This window comes from Pocillopora damicornis, chromosome 1 (genome assembly GCF_964200805.1).
Source record: "Pocillopora damicornis chromosome 1, jaPocDami1.2, whole genome shotgun sequence".
In the NCBI taxonomy this organism is placed as follows: Eukaryota; Metazoa; Cnidaria; class Anthozoa; order Scleractinia; family Pocilloporidae; genus Pocillopora; species Pocillopora damicornis.
In genome coordinates, this window is record NC_142670.1 from 2255538 (window position 1) to 2277321 (window position 21784).

General features: G+C 42.7%; 4 protein-coding genes and 1 pseudogene across 9 annotated transcripts in view; 2 read left to right on the forward strand and 3 right to left on the reverse strand.

The window, feature by feature from the left end:
* Positions 1–4506, reverse strand: part of LOC149051270 (uncharacterized) — a 158518-nt gene extending 154012 nt beyond the window's left edge. For 3 of the 5 annotated variants that reach the window (XM_089198862.1, XM_089198870.1, XM_089198856.1), the window contains exons 1-4: positions 4128–4506; positions 3458–3630; positions 2344–3323; positions 1777–2191 (exon numbers count right to left, since the gene is read on the reverse strand). In XM_089198862.1, the coding sequence (XP_089054988.1) occupies positions 1777–1907 (131 nt within the window). In that variant the 5' untranslated portion in view covers positions 1908–2191; positions 2344–3323; positions 3458–3630; positions 4128–4506. Of the gene's footprint in view, positions 1–1776; positions 2192–2343; positions 3324–3457; positions 3631–4127 lie in introns of those variants that run through there. The other 2 variants (XM_089198867.1, XM_089198852.1) reach the window with 2 other exon arrangements.
* LOC149051269 (uncharacterized) overlaps positions 1–21784 on the reverse strand; it is a 216351-nt pseudogene that overhangs the window by 154012 nt on the left and 40555 nt on the right. The gene's annotated exons all lie outside the window — the stretch shown is intronic.
* Positions 1–21784, forward strand: part of LOC113664180 (uncharacterized) — an 82480-nt gene that overhangs the window by 58167 nt on the left and 2529 nt on the right. The window lies entirely within an intron of this gene.
* The window catches only part of LOC149051288 (uncharacterized), a 64888-nt gene that overhangs the window by 20666 nt on the left and 22438 nt on the right, over positions 1–21784 (reverse strand). The window lies entirely within an intron of this gene.
* The window catches only part of LOC149051291 (E3 ubiquitin-protein ligase PHF7-like), a 68444-nt gene continuing 51237 nt past the window's right edge, over positions 4578–21784 (forward strand). The window contains exon 1 of the mRNA XM_089198661.1: positions 4578–4710. Coding sequence (XP_089054787.1) covers positions 4677–4710 — 34 coding nt within the window. The 5' untranslated portion in view covers positions 4578–4676. The remainder of the gene's footprint in view (positions 4711–21784) is intronic.

Here is a 21784-nt window from a genome sequence, read left to right on the forward strand (position 1 = left end):
TAGATTTACCGTATTAAGGAAACAAGGCTGCATAGAAAAGGTTCATCGTATCGGAAGTTTGAAGATGAAGAATTTTTCTCATTGGTTTAGAGAAGAGACCTGATGTAGCACCTAATAATTATTTCATTTTGAATAACTTAAGACGTATAACCACCAACTACTGTATTGTTTTCTTTAAATTTATTCCTGTTATTGAGGGTTTTAAATAACCAAACCACTGCACTATTTGTATCAAACATAAGAAAGTACACGATAAAATACGCGAAGTTAAGAGCGGACTGGATTCAATTTCCTAAAGCACCTAGATCAAAACTTTCGCCAATGCATTGCTGACCACAATTTGATATGTGGTGTGTCATGATGATGTAATAAAACCGACAATTATGTTTGGCAAAGTGAGCCTAAAACTATCAATGAAGTTGCTGCCGATACACGACTACTTTGAAAGAAAATTGAAGCTCTAAAATAACTGAGATCCTCTTTTTCCATGATGAACTTGATTATGCTCTGAAAGATAAGAAGAAAAAGCGTGAACTTTTTAGGCAATTGTGGCTTAAAATAACTTCCGAAATAAAAAACGGTTTGCGGTGTACACCATCTGGAAATATAGCATACTGGAAACCTGTTAACCCAAAAAATTACATGTAAAATACTGGGCAAATTTGGAGATGACGGTCACAGATGAGGCTTGTCATCAAAAACTCCTTTTTTAAGCTGGAAAAGTCGCGGTAAATAATTGAAAGATTAAAATATGACAAGTCTTCAGATACTAAACCATAGGCCATGCCGTTCTAGAAACAATTTCAAATACAATACTTCTGGGAGCATCACATCCATAAAGAGCCGGGTCTGTAGGTCTTTCGTAAGTGAAGCAATGATAGGCATTGCAACTGTTGTCATGCGCTCAGCCAATGCATCAACCTGTTTGTTTGAAAACGAAAGGATCATAATGTCAATAGGAACTAGATAAAAAAACGCAAAGGTCGCTTTACTTTTTTGTTAGTTTTAACCACCGTGTATGTTGTGTACCATGATCGCCGAAAATCGCGAAACTAAACTAAACTAAGGCCGTGCGAACATATATTTTTTTTGCGTTATACGGAATTATGGCATTTAAACAATCGTATTTTAAAGAACACTGAAAAAACGAAATTACGTCGCAAAGCAACTTGTCACTGCACACAATCAGTAATTGCCCATGTCCTTCAATCGATTCTTAGTATCGAAATTCTTTTTGTTAGGATATTTTTAAATCTTCAAATGGAATTACCGCGTGTCCTCCGAGGGGTCCAGTTGCTACCAGCCTCATCAAGTCTCGGTGCGACAAAAGACGATGTTCGGTGTTCAGTGCATTCAGTTCTGTTGTTAATGTCTGAAAATGAAAGGAAGCAATGTAAACCCTTAATCTAGATTTCATAAAATCTTTATAATAAGTGTATCTTTAACGTACAAACCTTCAAATACGCCTTCGTTAGAAACCGTAGAATCAGCTACCTTGGTTTGAGTACACCGATCTACAAAGTATAGGAGATAAAATGAACAGTACGCTACGTTTAAAAACATTATAAACGAGCCAAAACAAAAAAGCAGTAGAGAAAGTACAGTGGAATGAAGATTTTATGGAAAATTCAAGATAAACAAAACTTTGTTCAAATAATAAGGTAGCTTTAGGAATCGGGGTAAAGTTACAGTGTTCGACTGAGGGAAGGGAAACAGAATTTCAAGGGTTCGAGTTATCAGGAGGTTCGAAAAATAGGGATTCCACTGTACGCTCACATGTCGTGGCTCCGATATGGGTGGGGCAACGTGCAGCCACAATCCACTATGGTGGAATCCTTGGCCTCTTCGAAAGAAATGTCCAAACAAACGCAGTGGTACCACTCAAAGCAGGTAAGACACTGCACCATCTCATTGCGACTTGAATGTTGGGTGTTAAATCCTCGCCAAAACACGCACAAGAAAGCATCTAATGCACCACACTTCCATGGCAGAAGGGGGCGTATATGGTTGAAGGTGTTTCCTTGTCCTGTAAGTGGCAGCCAGATGATGTGAAAAGGCCCCTCTTCCCTGTCTGGCTGGAAGCAACAAGGAGGACTTTGTTTTGTGTTGTACCATACAGCCCCAGACAGTTCGCAGTGCTGTTGTATTGCTTTTTTTAAAAGGCTGGCAGCAAAGGTTACCTGCAAGAGTTCTTAAAAAAAAACCTGCGGATGTCAGTATTGTAATGCCAACTTGCGTGGAGAAACGAGCTGATACCTGGTTGTAATGAGATGATAAAGATGTGGAATTGATTCAAAAGAATGTGAGCCAGTCCTTAAAACGATCAAGTCACAAGTTAGTTACCTATATCAGTAAAATTCTTTAAAGCATTGAAGACTTGCCTTTAGACACTTTTTGCGACAATTTCTTGAATGGATTTGTCTTTAATTTCCTGAACCTCGTTTGGTGAAAGGCTCACACTGGCTGCCTACTGCAAAGCATCACCTCTGTCAGTAAAATGCATCGCATTCTGTAAAAAGAAATATGACAGAAGTACAAAGTAACTAGTTTTAAAGTTATATTTCGAAATGCAGTTTAGTTACTTCTACAGAGAGGGTAATAAGTAACTACAGGAACGGTTAACATGACACTGAGATGGCTACTACAGATATTAGTTTATTGGACAGTTGTCAAATATGATTGACAAACGTGAGCACAAAAAATCATTGTGTAATTATCAAAAGTGATCAAAGGATTTTGGGTTTTGCAAGCAGTCAATGAAACAAATGAAGTTGATGAAAAGAAATGAATTGACATGAATGGCAGTTAGTGTTTACAGGATAAAGAAAAAAACCCCAACCTTATATTGCTTGCTAAGTAATCTGAGAATATCAAAGTAGCAAATTTCTCTAACAGCTGGATTAACATATTTCTGTATAACAAGCAACCACATAAACAAGCACCTAAAGAAAGAACTAAGAAATGAATTTTCAAAGATTAGTTTTAAGATTAATTTATTATGCCTCAGTCTCAGCTTTGAAAAGGAGATCCAGAGGTTGACCTCTGTTAAAGTTCACTTAAAACATAAAACAAGGATGTTTAAATTATACACTAATAAGCTTAGCAAACATAACAAAAAATAACTGATTGTTCTTACTGCATCAACATTGTGGTCATAGTGAGGAAGACCATACATTGCTGCACCCAGTCTAAAAATTTCACTGTCACTTTCATGTCCAGACATGACTATGGATAGTGAATTATAGAAGCAGTTTCCATCCCCACTTGAGTAGAATGACTCCAGACCAAGCTCATAAATGAACTGGTCAACATAGCTGGAAAATCTGTGAAAGCAATAGAATATGAAGTTAATAACAACCAATACAATAAAATTTATAAATGAAACTAATGATAATAATAACAATAATAATGATGATGATAATTGTCCCAAGTTAATAACTTTTACTGAACTTTTTACCCCTCAGGAAGTCTGCACTGATTCTTGCTGCTGATAAACTGACAAGGAGAGATCTTTGAGAGATGTTCCAGGATGTGAGGAGATAAACTTGAGTCCACCTCCCAAGGCAATGTGACCATGCACCATTAAATGTCCCTTGCAATTTGGTGCTTTATGATTGTAATGATTACAGTCTATGAAAGGAAAAAACACCTTGCATTAATAGGTAAATCACAAATTGGTAAACAAAATAACATTCATATTTATAGTCAAAGGCTGTTAATTAACTCTCATGAATGGATTCCTCATTAAATGCCCCAACCCTAATCATCAAGTTGAAAAAAATACTTTTTGAACATCACACTAAAGAGCTGGAATTGGCCTGGCATTAGTGGACCCTTAAACAAACAATATCCACCTTTTGGAGTTAGTAGGACCAAACTGCTTGGAGATAGCCCCCTTCCCAAGTTTCTAGCTAAACAACTGGTGTTAAAACTCTAGCTGACAGCTGATGAAATGACATAGAGAATGTTTAGGAATGGTAAATTCAAAACAAAATACTTGCATCCTAGACTAGATTAAATTGTGAAATAAATAAATAAAATAGTATGTTTGTTCAATTGTTTGCCACACATACATGCACAAAAAAGTAATGAACAAAATGAAGTTTAATTAATAACAGGAAGCTTACGTCTTCATCCAGTTTTCCTAGAATACTCAGCATCTTTGATGTTTGGATCTGATTCAGTTCACTGCAGGTTTGCAGTACAGATTGCCATGTATTACCACAGTAAACTGATTCACTCCCAAATTTCCTTTTTACAATGTCCTCAAATACAAGAGGAGGTTGAATGTGACCTTCAGATGTTGCAAAGGGAAGATCACAAATAGAAGCAGTGACAGCAGGTGTTGATGAAGGAGCAGGAGGGCAAATGAGGCTTGCAAAAACTTCAGGGGCAGATGAGGGAGGATCAGAAATAAAAGCAGAAGCTGGTGTTGATGATACAGGAATGGGAACCATAGGACTATGAGCAGAATCATCTACTGTGATGTCCACCTCTTAAGGGTGCTGTTGTTGATTCCAATTTCTGTATGAATGCATGATTGAAATGAAATCCTCCAGATGTGGTCGCTTGCTACTATTATTCACAGCTGTGAACTCAACTTCTTCAGGCCACCAAACTGATCTGCATGCTTCTTTCTCCCATCCAGGCTCAGATCTCCAACCTAAAAATACACCATGTATATTCTGCAAATCTACAGGAAAATTGACGGTGGGTGCTTAAATTTTTACATTTAACAACTGCATTGCTATTCAATTTAGCACTTTAAAGAAACAAAATTGCGGGTTGTAAGATTAGAATAGACAAATTGCATAGCCTTTAAAGTACATCACCCCCAAAACTGTTTGCATTTGTGAACAACAAACTGTTTATCCAGTTTGCTTTCTTAAATTTCTTTACCATCTTTTTTGACTGCCCTAACAACCATTTTCCTCAGATCTACCCCGGCCTCTAAATTGCACAGGGTCTTCTGGTGGTATAAATACCACGCGATCACGATTCTCTGAGAAAGTCTGATATGCTCATTGCAAGAAAATAAAAGAGCAATGGAAGAATGAATGCCAGCGCCGAGAAATATACTTGCTGCTCTTTACAAAATATAATAAAATCAGAACAATACGGCGTTTCTTCCCGCCATTATGAATGGGCCATTACAATATGTTGTGTATGTGTCATAAAGTGTACAAGCAGCTGGTGGTAATTTTCGTGGTTACGAGCAGTTGTGTTACCGAATACCTCCATTAACGGGTCACAAGTGCGATGGTACAAACATGGCCACCGAGTCGGGCGCTAGACATAGAGATAATGAAAATGTCTTTCGTATTACCGACGTAAAAAAAGAAAGAAATTGTTGGGTAAGGTTCTAAAATTTCCAGAATTTTTAACGAAGAAGATGATTGGAGGCTCGGGATTGTCGTGATATTGCGTTACACGGTCACGCCACTGGGCCGATAAACATCTTTATATTTAGAAGACTCAGCAGACAACGAATACACACGTGGCGGCAGTCGAGTTCGCACAATAAACAACCCTTTTGAGTTCACCGAATCGTGACATGGTGTCAGGAGTGGGATTTGTTCACCCCTAAAGATGACAGAAGCAGCTGAAGCATCCATAGTTGTGCCACCAGCGCCGACTCAAGTTTTTATTCCCCCGTCAAATTTGCCCCCGCCGAAAGCGCTTAATTTTGACGACAATTTAGCCACCGCATGGAAATCGTGGAAAGCAGCGTGGCAGCGCTACGAAATCGCTACTGGTGTATATAAACAAGAGGGCATAGTTCGTGTGTCGACATTACTAAGCATTATAGGCGAGGATGGCGTCAGAGCCCACGATACCTTTATTTGGAACGAAGACGAAAACGCAGACGACATTTCACAAGTCCTGAAGAAGTTCGACGAATTCTGCATTCCTAGGACACAGGTCATATATGAACGCTATAGGTTCAACAACCGAAACCAGGAACCAGGCGAAAACATCTCGACATATCTTACGGAGCTTCGAACGATCGCAAAAAACTGTGCACACGATACAATCACACCAGATGAAATTTTGCGTGACCGCCTCGTGCTAGGCATACGGGATGATCGCGTCCGCGAGAGACTTCTCCGTTTGAATGATTTATCTCTCCTACAAGCAGTTGACATTATTAAGTCGTCAGAACAGACCCAACAGCAAGTAAAGCTAATGGCTGGAGGAGACACTGCAGTTCATGCGTTACGGAAGGCGGGATCGGCAGAAAAACCTGAAGAAGAACGACAACTTAAGTCACAAGCATCTAGAAGACCGTCTAAAGAATGTGGAAATTGCGGAATGGTGCATGGACGTCATTGTCCCGCGTATGGAAGAACATGTTTTAACTGTGGGAGTATGAATCATTTTGCGAATAAATGTCGCGCTAATCCCCGAGGAGTGAAAGGTAGAGTTTCGGCGGTCCACGAAGCCGTCGACATGGGAAACGACCCCTACTACATTGGTGCTACTACTAGTAAGAGCAAAGGCCAGGAAAAATTGGCAGTGGTCAAACTCCACATTTATGGGCCAGATCCCAAGACAGAAGTCCAGTTTCAAATAGACACTGGGTCGCAGTGCGACATTCTCCCGGCCCAATTATACAAGCAAATCACTGGGGACACCCTCCTTCATCGCCTCAAACCATGCCAAAAGGAAATAGTCTCGTACACAGGGGATCGCCGCAAAATTGCTGGTAAAGCTACCCTGCCTGTGTGGTCCCGTGGACAGCGGAGGTTAATGGAGTTTAACATCTTAGACGGAGACTATCAACCGATTTTATCATTGAACACCAGCCTCAATCTAGGCTTTGTGAGTTTGCATAATTGTGACGTCCTAGCATTACACGTCAAGTGTCCCAAAGCCTCCTTGCTCGAAGAGTATGAGGACGTATTCGACGGATTAGGGGCCCTACCGGGAACATACAAAATAACCATAGACGAACAGGCGCAACCAGTTGTCCACGCACCGAGGCGAGTGCCAGTAGTCTTGCGTCCATGCATCAAAAACAAGCTGGACGAACTTGTTGATCGTAAAGTTATTATTCCAGTAACAGAACCGACGCAGTGGGTATCCAGCATGTTGGCCATAGTGAAGCCAAACAAAGTACGCATCTGTATTGACCCGAGAGATTTAAATCGTGTCATTCGGCGAGAGCATTACCAGTTGCCGACTATCGATTAAGTGGCCTCCCGCCTAACAGGTGCCAAGAAATTTACTCTTTGTGACGCCAAGGATGGTTTCCACCAAATCCTCTTAGACGATGCTTCTAGTTTCCTGACAACGTTCAATACGCCTTTTGGGCGTTATAGATGGGCCCGCATGCCTTTTGGTATCTCAAGTGCGCCTGAAGTTTGGCAGCGACGCATGCATGAATTCGTAGAAAATTTAGAAGGAGTTGAAGTTATCGCTGACGACTTCCTCATCGCTGGATTTGGCGAAACTGACGCAGAGGTCAACTCGAGCCTTGAAAAGAACGAACGTGCGTTCTTCAAGAAATGCCGGGAGTGGAACCTCAAGCTCAACAAACTCAAGCTGAAAAGATCTCAAACCGAAGTGCGTTTCATGGGCCACCTCTTGACTCCTGATGGTCTAAAGGCAGACCCAGCCAAAGTTGAAGCTATTTTGGATATGCCACCGCCGACTGATGTGAAAGGCCTGAAAAGGTTTTTGGGGATGGTCAATTATCTGGCCAAATTCTTGCCACTCCTGTCCGACATGACAGAACCTTTGCGAAGGCTTGAGGACAAGGACGTCGAGTGGTGTTGGCTTGCACAGCATGAGAAAGCATTTACCACAGTCAAAGAATACTTGGCCAAGGCCCCGGTACTGAAATACTATGATGTTACTGAAGAAGTGACAATCCAATGCGATGCCAGCATAACGGGTCTAGGTGCAGTACTGATGCAAAAGGGTTAGCCCGTTGCCTTTGCCTCGCGAGCTCTGACCGACACCGAAACGCGTTACGCTCAAATCGAGAAAGAGCTCCTCGCCATAGTGTGGTCAACCGACAAGTTCAATCAATACATACTGGGACGCGAAGTTGTACACATCGAGTCTGACCACGAACCACTAAGGGCAGTTTTTACCAAGCCAATACACAACTCACCAAAGAGACTCCAGAGAATGCTGATGGCCCTTCAGAATTACTCCCTGGATGTGCAGTATAAAAAAGGGGAACTTATGTGGGTATCAGATGCACTGAGTCGAGCATACCGCAACACCACCGAAGCCTCCAAGCACGATACAAGTCTGATCTGTACACTTGCCGAGATAGATCATTCAGAAAACCTCTCGATTGCACCATACAGGCTCGCTGAATTCAGAAACGAGATTGCCAGGGACCCAGTGATGCAAAAGCTAATCGGAGCAATCAAGGGTGAATGGCCAGTGTCAAGGAAGTCCTGTACCCCTGAGCTGACGCCTTACTATGACAAACGAAGTCAGCTTATAGAAGACAAGGGACTAGTATTCCTGGGGGAGCGATTGCTGGTACCCCCTTCCCTGAGAAAAGAAATGTTGAAGCAAATTCACCGATCACATATTGGAATCGAAGGGTGTTTACGTCGCGCTAGGGAGGTCCTCTATTGGCCCCTCATGAATTCGGAAGTAAAGGACTTTGTTTCCAAATGCTCAATCTGCCAGTCGTACCAGCCAGATCAGTGCCGCGAGGAATTGCAACCGTATCCGATCCCGTCGCGTCCCTGGTCGATGCTAGGTGCCGATTTTTTTGACCTTGGGCAACAACATTTCTTTGTCCTAGTCGACTACTGGAGTGGGTTCTTTGAAGTCCAGGAGGTTAAGGTGGCCACATCTGCTAGCGTGATAGCTGCGTGTAAAGTACAATTCGCCCGCCATGGGATACCAGACGTGCTTATTACCGACAACGGACCTCAGTTTACGTCATCGGTGTTCAGTGCATTCGTGAGAGAATGGCAGTTTGAACATAGAACTTCGAGCCCCCGTTACCCCCAGTCAAATGGCCGCGCCGAGAATGCCGTGAAGACCTGCAAGAACTTGATGACGAAAGCGAAAGCGGATGGGCAAGACCCGCTGTTAGCCCTTCTTGATTGGCGCAACACCCCAACAGAGGGTCTAGGAACATCACCCGTACAGAGACTGATGGGACGCCGCACACGCACTTTCTTACCAACCCATGAAACGCTCCTGCGGCAGCCATCACACCAGGAAACAGCCACCAAATTAGCTGAGCGCAAGAAAAGACAAGCTAAACAATACAACAAAAAGTTTCGCCCTTTAGAGGCACTAAAGTGTGGACAGGCCATCAGGATGCGGCTTCCCGGAAGGGAGGAATGGAGTCTGGGGACCTGCATGAAAGCCTTGGGGAACAGGTCTTATGAAGTTGAAGTTTGCGGCAGGCGATACCGACGCAACCGTCGGCAACTGCGCCTGACCCCGGAAACAGCACCACCTATGAGTCTGGTAGAACTAACTCCGCCCGAGTCTACCCTCAAACCGGCGCCAAATCTGACAGAGCCAGGACCTCCTCCACCGGAGTTCCATGGCGAGACCAAAACAGAGAGAATGCCACCTGAAAATGAGATGGGAACTGAGCTTGAGCCACAAAGGATTGAAACTCGTCGATCAGAACGCAGACGTCGACCGCCTTTGTGGCATCAGGATTACCATATGAACTGAACATTGAATGATTAAGCCGCTAAATAGTTGTTGGGTTCTGTTTCTATCTTTTTACGATTTCAATGAAGAACAATGTTTTATCGATTTTATGTGATTTGAACAGTGATCGAAACCGAACATTAAGTATTAATTAACTTTTAAGATAAACTTTGTAAAAAGGGGAAGATGTCGTGATATTGCGTTACACGGTCACGCCACAGGGCCGATAAACATCTTTATATTTAGAAGACTCAGCAGACAACGAATACACACGTGGCGGCAGTCGAGTTCGCACAATAAACAACCCTTTTGAGTTCACCGAATCGTGACAGGGATACTTCTTGATATTCATTAGGAGATATTCACTTTATTTGTAAACAGTGGATTTCCATGGAGTGACTCTACTGTGGGAGGTATTTCAAAATTTATGAAACGAAGTACAAGGTGAGCTATTACCCTGATTGGATGTAGATCAAGATATATACATACTCAAATTTCTTGTAAGGAACCATTAAGAAGATACATATACCCATGTAATCAATACAAGTTTCATTTAACATTTATGCTAACTTTCAACTCGTCCATCGATGAGTTTTGTCGCTGCTGGTGTTATGTGCTACCTAACTATGGATAAAAGGCTGGTTGAGGTAGTAAAAACCATTGCCTTAGCCACACATCAGCCTTTCCTTTTTTGATCGTGATTGACTTTGTGTACAGTTATCCCACACTGTCCAAAATCATTCATTGTTTAGTGGTGTCTTTGACATGTACAAAATTTAACGAACAAAATTCAAGACTTCGCGTATACAGAACAAATGGTTCGGTTCTATGCAAGAAAAATGTAACCAAAATCTTATGGCTAAAAAAATCATGTAGTCGAATGCTGTGGAAAACCGAAAGCAAAGTTCTTGTATGACCTAAGATCTTGTTCAAATGCTTACTGTTTTGCTTGTGAAAGATCTGGATCAGCAAAATTGGAGATTCAATTTAAAGAATTGGACTTGAAGGTAGTTGATTTCTTAATTTTCTATACTGACCTAAATTTAGTCTTTGTTGAGTCATTTGTGCATTTCATTTGGAGCAATATTGGACAAAAATCTCCCTTTTTATTCCAAGACTTATGCAAAAGTCACTGATTGGCCAAAACCTTCTTGTATACTTTTCCAGAAAGTGAAATCTTATGACTGGCAATGCATAGCACTGCAATTTGTCTTTTTGCTATCGAATGATAATAAGGTGCTCTTCTTTTTAATGAGATGTTATTTATCCCTTTAACTCCCAGATCAAATTTGTAATTCTCCTTTCTGTCAACCATACAATTCTTATCATGTTAGCTCAGAGAATTTAGTATTGAATCAACAAATTATCCCCAAAATCAAAATTTTTCTTTATTCTCATCATTTATCTGGTTAATATTGTATGGATATTGTAAGGAGAAATTCTGTCTTGGTCACTCATGGGAGTTAAAGGGTTAAAGAGACATAAGGTGTAGAAATTGATTACAATTAGTCAACCAGAGCTTTCAAGTCCATTTGCTGGCAAAGAGTGAGATCTCATGGGCATCATCTATCAAGGGTGGGATGGGGAAGAGGGTATGGGGGCATGTTCCCACAGAAAATTGTGAAAAAAATGAAATAGCTGAGATGTACATTCCTTTAATCTGAGGGAAAATTCTGCTGTTAAAAAGTGTGTGACATGAGTGCATAAGAAACAACTGAAGGAGTAAATTATATTTGGAAGGATAATTAATTTTGTAGGTACTTAATGAAAGTACCTACAAGAATTTGCGATAGCAGTTTGCTATCGCAAATTCAACCAAATTAATACAAAACCTTAAAGGGGTGAGAAATACTGGCTTTAGCATGAGAGTGTAAGATTGAATTTGTTTGCGTGAGTCTCTCACTCAATGCATGAGACTTGAGAGCTTTGTCAATCAACTCAACACATTTTGCATACTACAGCAATTTTTGCTGTTGTTTTTTTTATTTACCCAGTAATTTACAAGGAATTCTTCAATTCATGCCATTTATTTATTAATGGTACTGTAAATTTTTAGTGGGTAGGGAGGTTCATTGTAAAAGGAAAGGACAGGATGGTGGCTGGAAGAATAAAATAACATTTCAATATTCCAAAAAGAAAAACATTTCCAAACTTGAATGTGTCTATACTATCTCTAGAATAATGTTCACCAACCAAGTGTCAAGCAAGAAAGTAAAATCAAAAAGCAGAATTTAATACAATTGAAATAGATGAACTGTATTTTCAAGGGGTTTAAAAACAAATAGACAATTGTAATACTGTAATCAATGCTGTCTCCACTGCCTTTGGTGTAAACTTCACCAATAACTTTTTTTTTTGATAAGGAAAACCCCTTGAGGAGGCTATAACACTGTTTTAAAAAGCAGCTCAACAGAATTACCCATTACTCCTGCAAAAACAACCTCAAGTCTTTAAAGCCATCCAGAAGTACTGGTTATTAACCCTTTAACTCCCAGATCAAAGTGGTAATTCTCCTTAATCTCAACCATACAGTTCTTATATTGTTAGTTCAGAGAATTTAGTGTTGGATCAAATAATTGTTCTCAAATTGATAGTTTTCTTTATTCTCATCATTTATGTGGTTGATATTGTATTGATGTTGTAAGGAGAAATTCTGTCTTGGTCACTCATGGGAGTTAAAGAAGATGCATATGTTATAGTATGGAGATGTTTGGTTTTGACTGTCCGTTGTTGTGAGCCCGCGTAGTATGCAGCGGTAATGTTACCATGTGCTCTTAACAATATAATCTTGCTGATGGTGAAACAGAGAATTAACTCTGAAGTGTAAATTAAAGTGCTATTTAAACCCATGAATAACCCATTGGGCGTTAGCCCTAATAAAGGGAAACAGGGAACCACACGAGGCAAAGAAAAAATCTTTTGACCTCGGTGGGAATCGAACCCACGACCTCCGGATTAGATCTACCGTTACTCTGCCGACTGAGCTACGAGGTCGCACAGAGAAAGTCGGGGACGATTTAGGATGGTGAATCGCGGCGAAAGGAAACATTAATACAACATTAATATAATCTTGCTGTTGACTCGCCATCTTGTGTGCGTGTACACTCTTCTAAACCCCCAAAAACATAACATATCTGGCGACGAGGACGGGATCATGCCAAACTTAGGCAAAATAGAAGAGTTCGATCCAAACTCCACCAATATCAATCGTTATTTGGAGCGTTTGGAGCAATATTTTATCGCGAACGGCGTTCCAGCGGATACAGGCGAACGATTCAAACGCAGAGCAACCCTGATCTCTGTCATCGGTTCCAAAGCTTACGACGTCCTTTCGGACCTGTGCTCACCAGAAGCTCCTTCCGAGAAAACTTACGGTGATCTCGCAACCATTCTCAAGGACCACTTTGCTCCGAAGAAACTTCTTATCGCAGAACGATACCGGTTTCACAACTGCATTCAACTCGAAGGAGAAAGCGTTTCCACTTTCACCGCTAAGCTCAAACATCTCGCTTCTACCTGCAACTTCGGCACACATCTAAATGAAGCTCTACGTGATCGCTTGGTCTGTGGACTTCGCAACAAGGAAATACAGAAAAAGTTGTTAACCGAAGAACACTGTAATATATTGCTAGTGAACACGAGGTCAAACCAGTTGGCCACTTCAACACAACTTTTATTACAGCAATGCATTCTGGTACATACTCAGTAACCCTAGAGGGTACTTAATATATTACACTGCTTTCCCCTTACAAATAAGATATCCTTACAAGTAACACAATAGTAGCTATAACATTTACTACAGGTTCAGTCGGTCAACAGGTTTCCTAATTCTCTCTGATCGCCTCAGAACAACCGGCGATGGTATGTTTACAGTCTCTTCACTAATACTAGAATTAGGCTCATTATCTTTATCTGAAAAATTGACTGGTGGCTGCGGCACCCCGGATGAAACTTGGCTAGTATCTACACTTAGAGTAGGTTGCTCACACAGTTCTGGGACAGGTATGTCCAACTCTCTAGTTTCATGTGGCACCTGATCATGTGCTTTAATCAAATGATCAACATGAACATATCTGGTCTTATAGCCAGTCTTAACTAAATATGTTCTGGGTCCACAGACCTTAACTACCCTTCCCAGAATCCACCTCTCAGTATTGCTACGGGCTTGAGTATTTCTCACTCGAACTATGTCATTCTCTGCAAACAGCCTATCTTGATGACCCTTTAAATCCTTATATTCCTTCTGCTTATTTTGTTTACTCTCTACGGTTTTGGCTAGATCAGGTTTCACTAGAGTTAAACGAGTACGCAGTCTACGTCTCATCAACAGTTCTGCTGGCGTAGCACCTGTGGTGCTGTGTGGGGTGGTACGGTATCTCAAGAGGAAGTCTGCTAGTCTATGTTTGATAGACCTTCCCTTGTTTCCCTCTAGAACTTGTTTGACAAGCGCCTCCTTTACCACCCTGACTGATCTCTCAGCAGCACCATTTGATTGTGGGTGATAAGGAGGAGTTAGGGTATGTTTAATGCCATTTTTATACATAAACTCAGCAAACTCACTTGAAACAAATTGTGGCCCATTATCTGATACTAACTCCTCGGGCAAACCATGTTGGGCAAATATAAGACGCAACTCATTCATGGTTTTCTCTGTGGTGATTGAGGTCATGTGCTTAACCTCTATCCATTTTGAAAAACTATCAACCACCACAAAAAAAAAATCAATCCCTTTCTGACAAAAATCAACATGAATACGCTGAAAGGGTCGCGTGGCCCATTTCCAGGGTATCAATGGGGCACAAGGTGGAGAGGTCCGCACATCCTGACACACTGAGCATAGTTTAATCTTTTGTTCAATTTCCTCATCCATCTTGGGCCACCAAACACAGGTGCGTGCTATTGCTTTCATTGCACAAATGCCTGGGTGCTCCCAATGCAACTCCTCCAACATCTTTTCCCTAAATTCTGGGGGAATGATCACCCTGGAACCCCAGAGAACGCAATTTTGTTCGCAAGAAAGTTCATGTCGACGGGTGTAATAGGGTTTTAAATCTTCATCATAAACCTCTGGCCACCCCACCATGACCCAATCAAGTACCTTGCTTAACCCTGGATCCATCAATGTAGCTTTCCCAATCTCTTTTGCAGTTATGGGGAAATCTTTGTTAATGGCACTTACATTGTAAATCTCACTCTCACTGCCAATCTTAGACTCTTCATGGGGTAATCTAGAGAGGGCGTCACAGTTGCTATGCTTCTCGGAGCTCCTGTATTCAATGTTATAGTCATATGCTGAAAGGACAAGTGCCCAGCGCTGCATACGGGCAGCTGCAAGTGTGGGTATAGCAGCTTTTGGGCCCAAAATAGCCAACAATGGCTGGTGGTCAGTTACTAAAGTGAACTTTCGTCCATATAGAAACTGATTAAATTTTTTTACCCCGAAAATAATAGACAAAGCCTCCCGTTCAATTTGAGCATAATTTTTCTCACTTGAGCTGAGGGTACGTGACGCATATGCTATTGGCCTTTCTTGACCATCTTCCATTACATGACTAAGCACTGCCCCCAAACCATAACTCGATGCGTCACAAGCTAACTTAAGCTCACGATTTAGATCATAGTGGACCAACAGCGACTCACTGGTGAGGCCCTCCTTGCATGCCTCAAAAGCTTTCTGGCAGTCATCTGTCCATTCCCATTGAATATTTTTCTGCAAAAGCCTATGCAGAGGTGCTAAGGTTGTAGCCAGCCCTGGCAAAAAGGAATGATAATACTGAACCATGCCCAGGAAGGACCTTAATTCACTCACATTCTTTGGGGCTGGGGCTCTTTTCACTGCACTGATCTTCTCCTCCACCGGTTGCAGGCCTTCGGCACTTATTCTCAGACCTAGATAAACCACTTCAGGTTTCAAAAACTCACATTTTACCAGTTTTAAATGCAAATTGTATTGGTGTAGCCTGTCCAACACATCAGCAAGTATCTTGAGATTCTCTTGCCAGTCATTGCCCCCTATCAAGATGTCATCTTGTTTACAAACACATTTTTCAATTCCCTGAAGAATTTGATCCATTTTTGCTTGAAAGATTTTTGGGGATGACTTGACCCCATAGGGCAATTTCTGGTAGGAATAAAGACCTTTATGAGTGGTAATTGTCAAGTACTCTTGACTTTCTTTGTCAACATTCAGCTGGGCATAGGCATGTGATAGATCGAGCTTACTAAATACCTTAGAGCCAACCAGAGCAGCATACAAATCCTGAGTGGTAGGTAAAACATATTGCTCATCTTCAACTGACTGATTGATAGTGGATTTGTAGTCTCCACATATTCTGACAGTGTTATCAGCCTTTGGCACTACCACAATTGGGCTAGCCCAAAGTGACCTGTCAACTTTCCTAATAACACCATGCTTTTCTAGTTTGTCTAACTCTTTTTCGACTTGCTCTTTTAAAGCGTATGGAACCCTACGCGCTTTCACGAATACAGGTTTTGCATCGCCTCTCATAGTAATATGGGCCTCAAGGCCCGTCATCCCTTTGTAACTCTCAGTAAACAATTCGCTATGTTTAGATAGCAACTCATTAAGTTGACTATCAGCACTCCTAGGGTCTCCCTTGGGAACACAAAATATCTCACCCCATTCAAACTTAATGTGCCGCAGCCAGTTTTTACCAAGTAAAGTAGGTTTTGCATCATAATTGGCTACAAGAATGGGTAGAGAGTATGGTTTACCCTTATACACTATGTCACACTGCATTTCCCCTGACACATCTAGTAATTCACCCGTGTATGTCTTAAGTGTTACTTTAGAAGGAGACAGAGGCTTGTCTGCAAACCTCTCTAGATATTCACTTCTACTCATTATTGAGAAATCTGCAGCTGTGTCTAACTCCATCATACACAGTTTACCATTGATTTCCATTTCTACAGTGTACCTATTGCAATTAGGCTTGTTTTGGTCAAGCGAATTCAGAGAATAAATTCCTAATTCCTCATCCTCACACTCATCATTGCCTGATTCTGAAGCCTGTACACTATGAATTTTACCCTTTTTCTTTTCATCCTTACTGCGACAAACAGAAGCTAAATGCCCAATCTTGGAGCACTTGTAGCATTTTGCTGACTTAAATTTACAAGACTGACCTGAATGATTACCCCCACACCTAGGACATGACAATTGTTCAGTGTTCTTCCTTTCAGTGTTTTTACTTCCTTGTTCTGTCAACTTGTTTACTTGAACAGTTTCACTGCGTGAAGGGTGAAATTCTTGGGTGTTCCTGTCTGCCATCTCCATGGTCTTGGCAATACTGCAAGCCTTTTCGAATGTGAGGTCATCTGTGTTCAGTAGTTTGTTTTGTATCTTCGGATTGTTCAGTCCGCATACGAATCGGTCACGTAACGCCCGATTGAGGAATTCACCATAATTACAGTGGACCGCCAATCTCTTCAAAGCCAGCACATAATCGCTAACTGATTCTTCGGATTTTTGATTTCGCGTGCCAAAGTGAAAACTTTGTGCGATTTCCAGGGGCTTCGGGTTGTAGTGTTTCTCCAAGACTTCCACAATGTTAGTGAATGATACGTCCTTCGGTTTAGTGGGCGCCAATAAGTTGCTGAGGGTTGTGTATACCTCCGGCCCCACTTCTGTCAGGAAAATGGCACGTTTCCTGTTCGCTACCACAAGGTTGGTGGCGGCGCTTCCCTCTCCTGTTGTCGTTACAATGTTGTTGGCTGTAAAGAACATTTCCATCCTCTCGACGTAGGCACTAAACGTTTCACGTGCGACGTTGAACTCGCCAACACGTCCAAATAATCCACTCGCACTAGTGCTGGCCATCTTCTATGCCACAACACACACAGCGTTGTCCAAAGACCTTGCACTTTTGAATGACGTGGGAAAACGACCGATCCTCGTCGCCAAAATGTAATATATTGCTAGTGAACACGAGGTCAAACCAGTTGGCCACTTCAACACAACTTTTATTACAGCAATGCATTCTGGTACATACTCAGTAACCCTAGAGGGTACTTAATATATTACAAACACAACTTTGACGAAGCTCTCAAAAAGGCGCTCGGCGCTGAGGCTGCCGAGACAGATGTCGCTGCATTCTCTCGAATTCTTCTCTGTTGGCCGTCAGACATATCCTCCGCGTAGAACACGCAGGCCTCCGTGCGAGGGCCGAGGCAAAAAGCCACTTAATCAGAATCAAAACAACAGCACTTCTGAATGTCTTAGTTGCGGCAAAACAGGCCACGCACGTTCCCAGTGCAAATACAGGAACTATACCTGCCATTCCTGTGGGCGATCGGGTCATATCACAAATGCATGCAAGTCTAAATCTCAGAAGATCCACACGGTTGAAGAGCCAGAAGCCTCACAACTCGACCCCACTTCAAATCCATTTTCTCTCTCGATCTTCAGCATCAATGCACAGAACAATGGCATAGAAGTACCCGTTGAATTGAACGGAACCCAAATCTTAATGGAATTGGACACCGGCGCTGGAGTTTCAATTATCTCCCAGGAGACTTACAACAGGCATTTCAAGGAGACCAAACTCCAACCCTCTGATACACGCCTGCACACCTACACAGGGGACCCAGTCCAAGTCTCTGGTCAGTTCTTAGTGCAACTCAAGTATCAAAGTCAGCGTGTCACTGTGCCACTCCTTGTAGTTAAAGGCTCTGGACCATCACTCTTTGGAAGAAATTGGCTCTCTCGCGTCAACCTGGATTGGAAGAAAATATGTAGCATCCATGTCTCAGACCCAGGCCTCACACCGGAGGTCAAGTCACAATTGCACAACACAGTCCAGTGTCACTCTAATGTCTTCAAGCCTGGCCTTGGTACCATTCAGGGAATCACAGCTAAATTGGAGATGAAGCCGGATGCCCAGCCAAAGTTCTGCAAGGCCCGCCCAGTACCTTACGCTCTCCAGGAAGCAGTAGATGCAGAGTACCACCGACTCGAATCCGAAGGTATTGTGGAAAAGGTCGAATTCAGTGAATGGGCAACACCCATGGTTCATGTTCCCAAGGCGGATGGCACCACACGGTCATGTGGAGACTATGCTGTTACGGTCAACCCCCAACTCAATGTCCCTCAGTATCCAATTCCCCTGCCTGAGGATGTATTTGTCAAGTTGCGAGGCGGAAAACGATTCACTAAGCTTGATTTAAAGAATGCTTATCAGCAACTCCCATTGGATCTTGACAGTCAGCAGTTCGTAACCATCAACACACATCGTGGTCTATATCGGTACAAAAGGCTACCGTTTGGTATTGCCTCATCCCCAGCAATTTTTCAGCGGACCATGGACATCATTCTTCAAGGTCTTGAGCATGTCGCAGCCATTCAAGATGACATTCTGATCACGGGCAAGGATGATGAGCAGCATATCCAGAATCTGAACACTGTTCTCAGTCGCTTAGACAGTTACGGCTTGCGACTCCAGCTCAACAAGTGCAAGTTCATGCAGCAGTCAGTAACCTATATGGGCTGCGTCATTTCTGCTGAAGGAATTTCCCCAACGGAGGATAAAGTTGAAGCCATAAAGAAAGCACCACGCCCTGAAAACTGCACCCAATTAAGAGCCTTCCTGGGAATGATAAACTACCACGGGAAGTTCATCCGCAATCTGAGCTCAATTCTTCAGCCACTTAATCAGCTCCTTCAGAAAGATCAAGAGTTCCGGTGGTCCCCCAAATGCGAGGAGGCCTTCAGCAATGCAAAAGAATCTCTCTCTTCCTCCCATGTGCTGGTGCATTACAATCCTAGTCTCCCTGTGATTCTTGAAAGCGACGCAAGCCAATATGGTATAGGGGCTGTCATACTTCACCGTTTCCCCAACGGAGACGAGAGACCAATCGCATATGCCTCAAGGTTCTTAAATTCATCTGAGAAGAATTACAGTCAAATAGAGAAGGAGGGCCTAGCCATCATTTTTGGCGTGACCAAGTACTACATGTACCTATTTGGGCGCAAGTTCACACTTCGAACTGATCACAAACCTTTGCTAAAGATCTTTGCACCAGACTCTGCCACACCTGTCTTGGCAGCAGCGCGTCTTCAGCGTTGGTCCCTGCTCCTCTCGTCGTACCAGTACGAAATTGAATTCAAGCCTTCTGCTGCAGTAGCCAGCTCCGATGCCCTGTCCAGACTACCCCTGCAGTACAGGAAGGATGCCAGTGTCGAGGACAAAATCTTCCAGGTCTCGGCAGTGCAATTACGTAAACACCCTGTTTCTGTCTTAGAAATTGCAGGCCAAACTGCTAGAAATCCAGTCCTAGCTAAGGCTCTCGCGATGACCCAAAATGGTTGGCCTGCCTTTTTCAAAATAAACTCCACTCCTGAGCTCAAGCCATTCTTCCTCCGCAAGGATGAGCTATCTGTCGAGCAAGGCTGTCTAATATGGGGCCTGCGAACCGTCATACCTCCCTCCTTGCAGGAGCAGATTTTAAGTGAGCTACACAAGGCGCACCCAGGAGTCGCACGCATGAAGGCAGCTGCCCGCAGTCATGTATGGTGGCCTGGGATAGACAGCGACATCGAGGAGAGAGCACGTAGGTGCAAGCAGTGTTTCCAAACCAGAAGGGCGCCGCAAGCAGCACCACTTTCTCCTTGGTCATGGCCTACAGCTCCTTGGCAGCGCATCCATGTAGACTTTGCCACCCACCAGTCCAACCACTATCTCATTATGGTTGATGCTCACTCAAAGTGGCCAGAAGTGATTGGTCCCATGAAAACCACCACCGCTGAAGCAACAGCCAATGCGATGCGCAACATTTTTGCAAGATACGGCCTTCCAAAGCAAATCGTTAGTGACAACGGCCCACCTTTTCAGTCTGCTGAGTACGAGGAATTCTTGAGACAAAATGGCATCCAGAAGATATTGGTTTCCCCGTATCATCCATCTTCAAATGGTCTAGCTGAGCGGTTTGTACAAACCTTCAAGCGCTCTCTAGAATCCTCATCATCTGATCCATCCTGCACACTGCAGCAGAGAATTCAGAACTTCCTTTTGTCTTACAGAAGCACCCAGCATGCCACAACTGGCTCGTCCCCAGCCACACTGTTTCTACAAAGAGAATTGCGCACACGTCTCTCTCTAGTGAGACCGGACCTCGCCACTCATGTTTCCCACCAGCAAGTAAGGATGAAGATGCACTATGACAAGCATGCTAAATTCCGAGAAATTGCTGTTGGCGACACAGTCCTTGCACGCGACCACTCGTCAGGGCAAAAGTGGCAGCCTGGAACCGTCGTACAACGCCCCTCTTCACACTCTTGCCAAGTTCACCTTGATGATGGGCGAGTTTGGAGGCGACATGTGGATGACGTCTTGCAGAACAACTCCCACTCTACAACAGCTGAATCTGGTGTACCATCTTTGGAGACGGCAACCCCAATTGTTCCAGAACCCAAACCGGTTAGCTCACCTGAAACCAGTTCACATCCACCTGATAACTCAGCTCAATCGGAGACAACTCCTGCCTCCACAAGTCCTATGCTGCGTCGATCATCCCGCTCTCACAGACATCCCCAGAGATTGATTGAGGAGATGTGAACTGAACATTATTAATGAACAGTTGTTGTTGTTACTGACTGATAGTTAGTTAGCTAATGAACTCACAGAATACTTAATTCTAGGGACACTGAAATGGAGACTTGTTAGTACTAAGTATTTGTTTATTTTTCTTATGAGAGAGCTATTCTTAACAAATCTCCAGGGGGAGGTGTTATAGTATGGAGATGTTTGGTTTTGACTGTCCGTTGTTGTGAGCCCGCGTAGTATGCAGCGGTAATGTTACCATGTGCTCTTAACAATATAATCTTGCTGTTGACTCGCCATCTTGTGTGCGTGTACACTCTTCTAAACCCCCAAAAACATAACAGCATATTCCTGTAATGTTTTCTAAAATGTTCCTCTTTATTGGAGCAATTAGTGCTACAAAAGAAAACACAGTTAAGCACATCTATTTCATCATGAAATGGGTGATCACTATACAGTTGAACCTGTATTAAGCTGCACCATATTAAACAGTTACCCTGTAATAAAGCAGTCACTTCTCAGTTTTTCTCTCCTTTATTACTGTAATTTTCACCTCTATTAAGTGGTCATGGTCATCC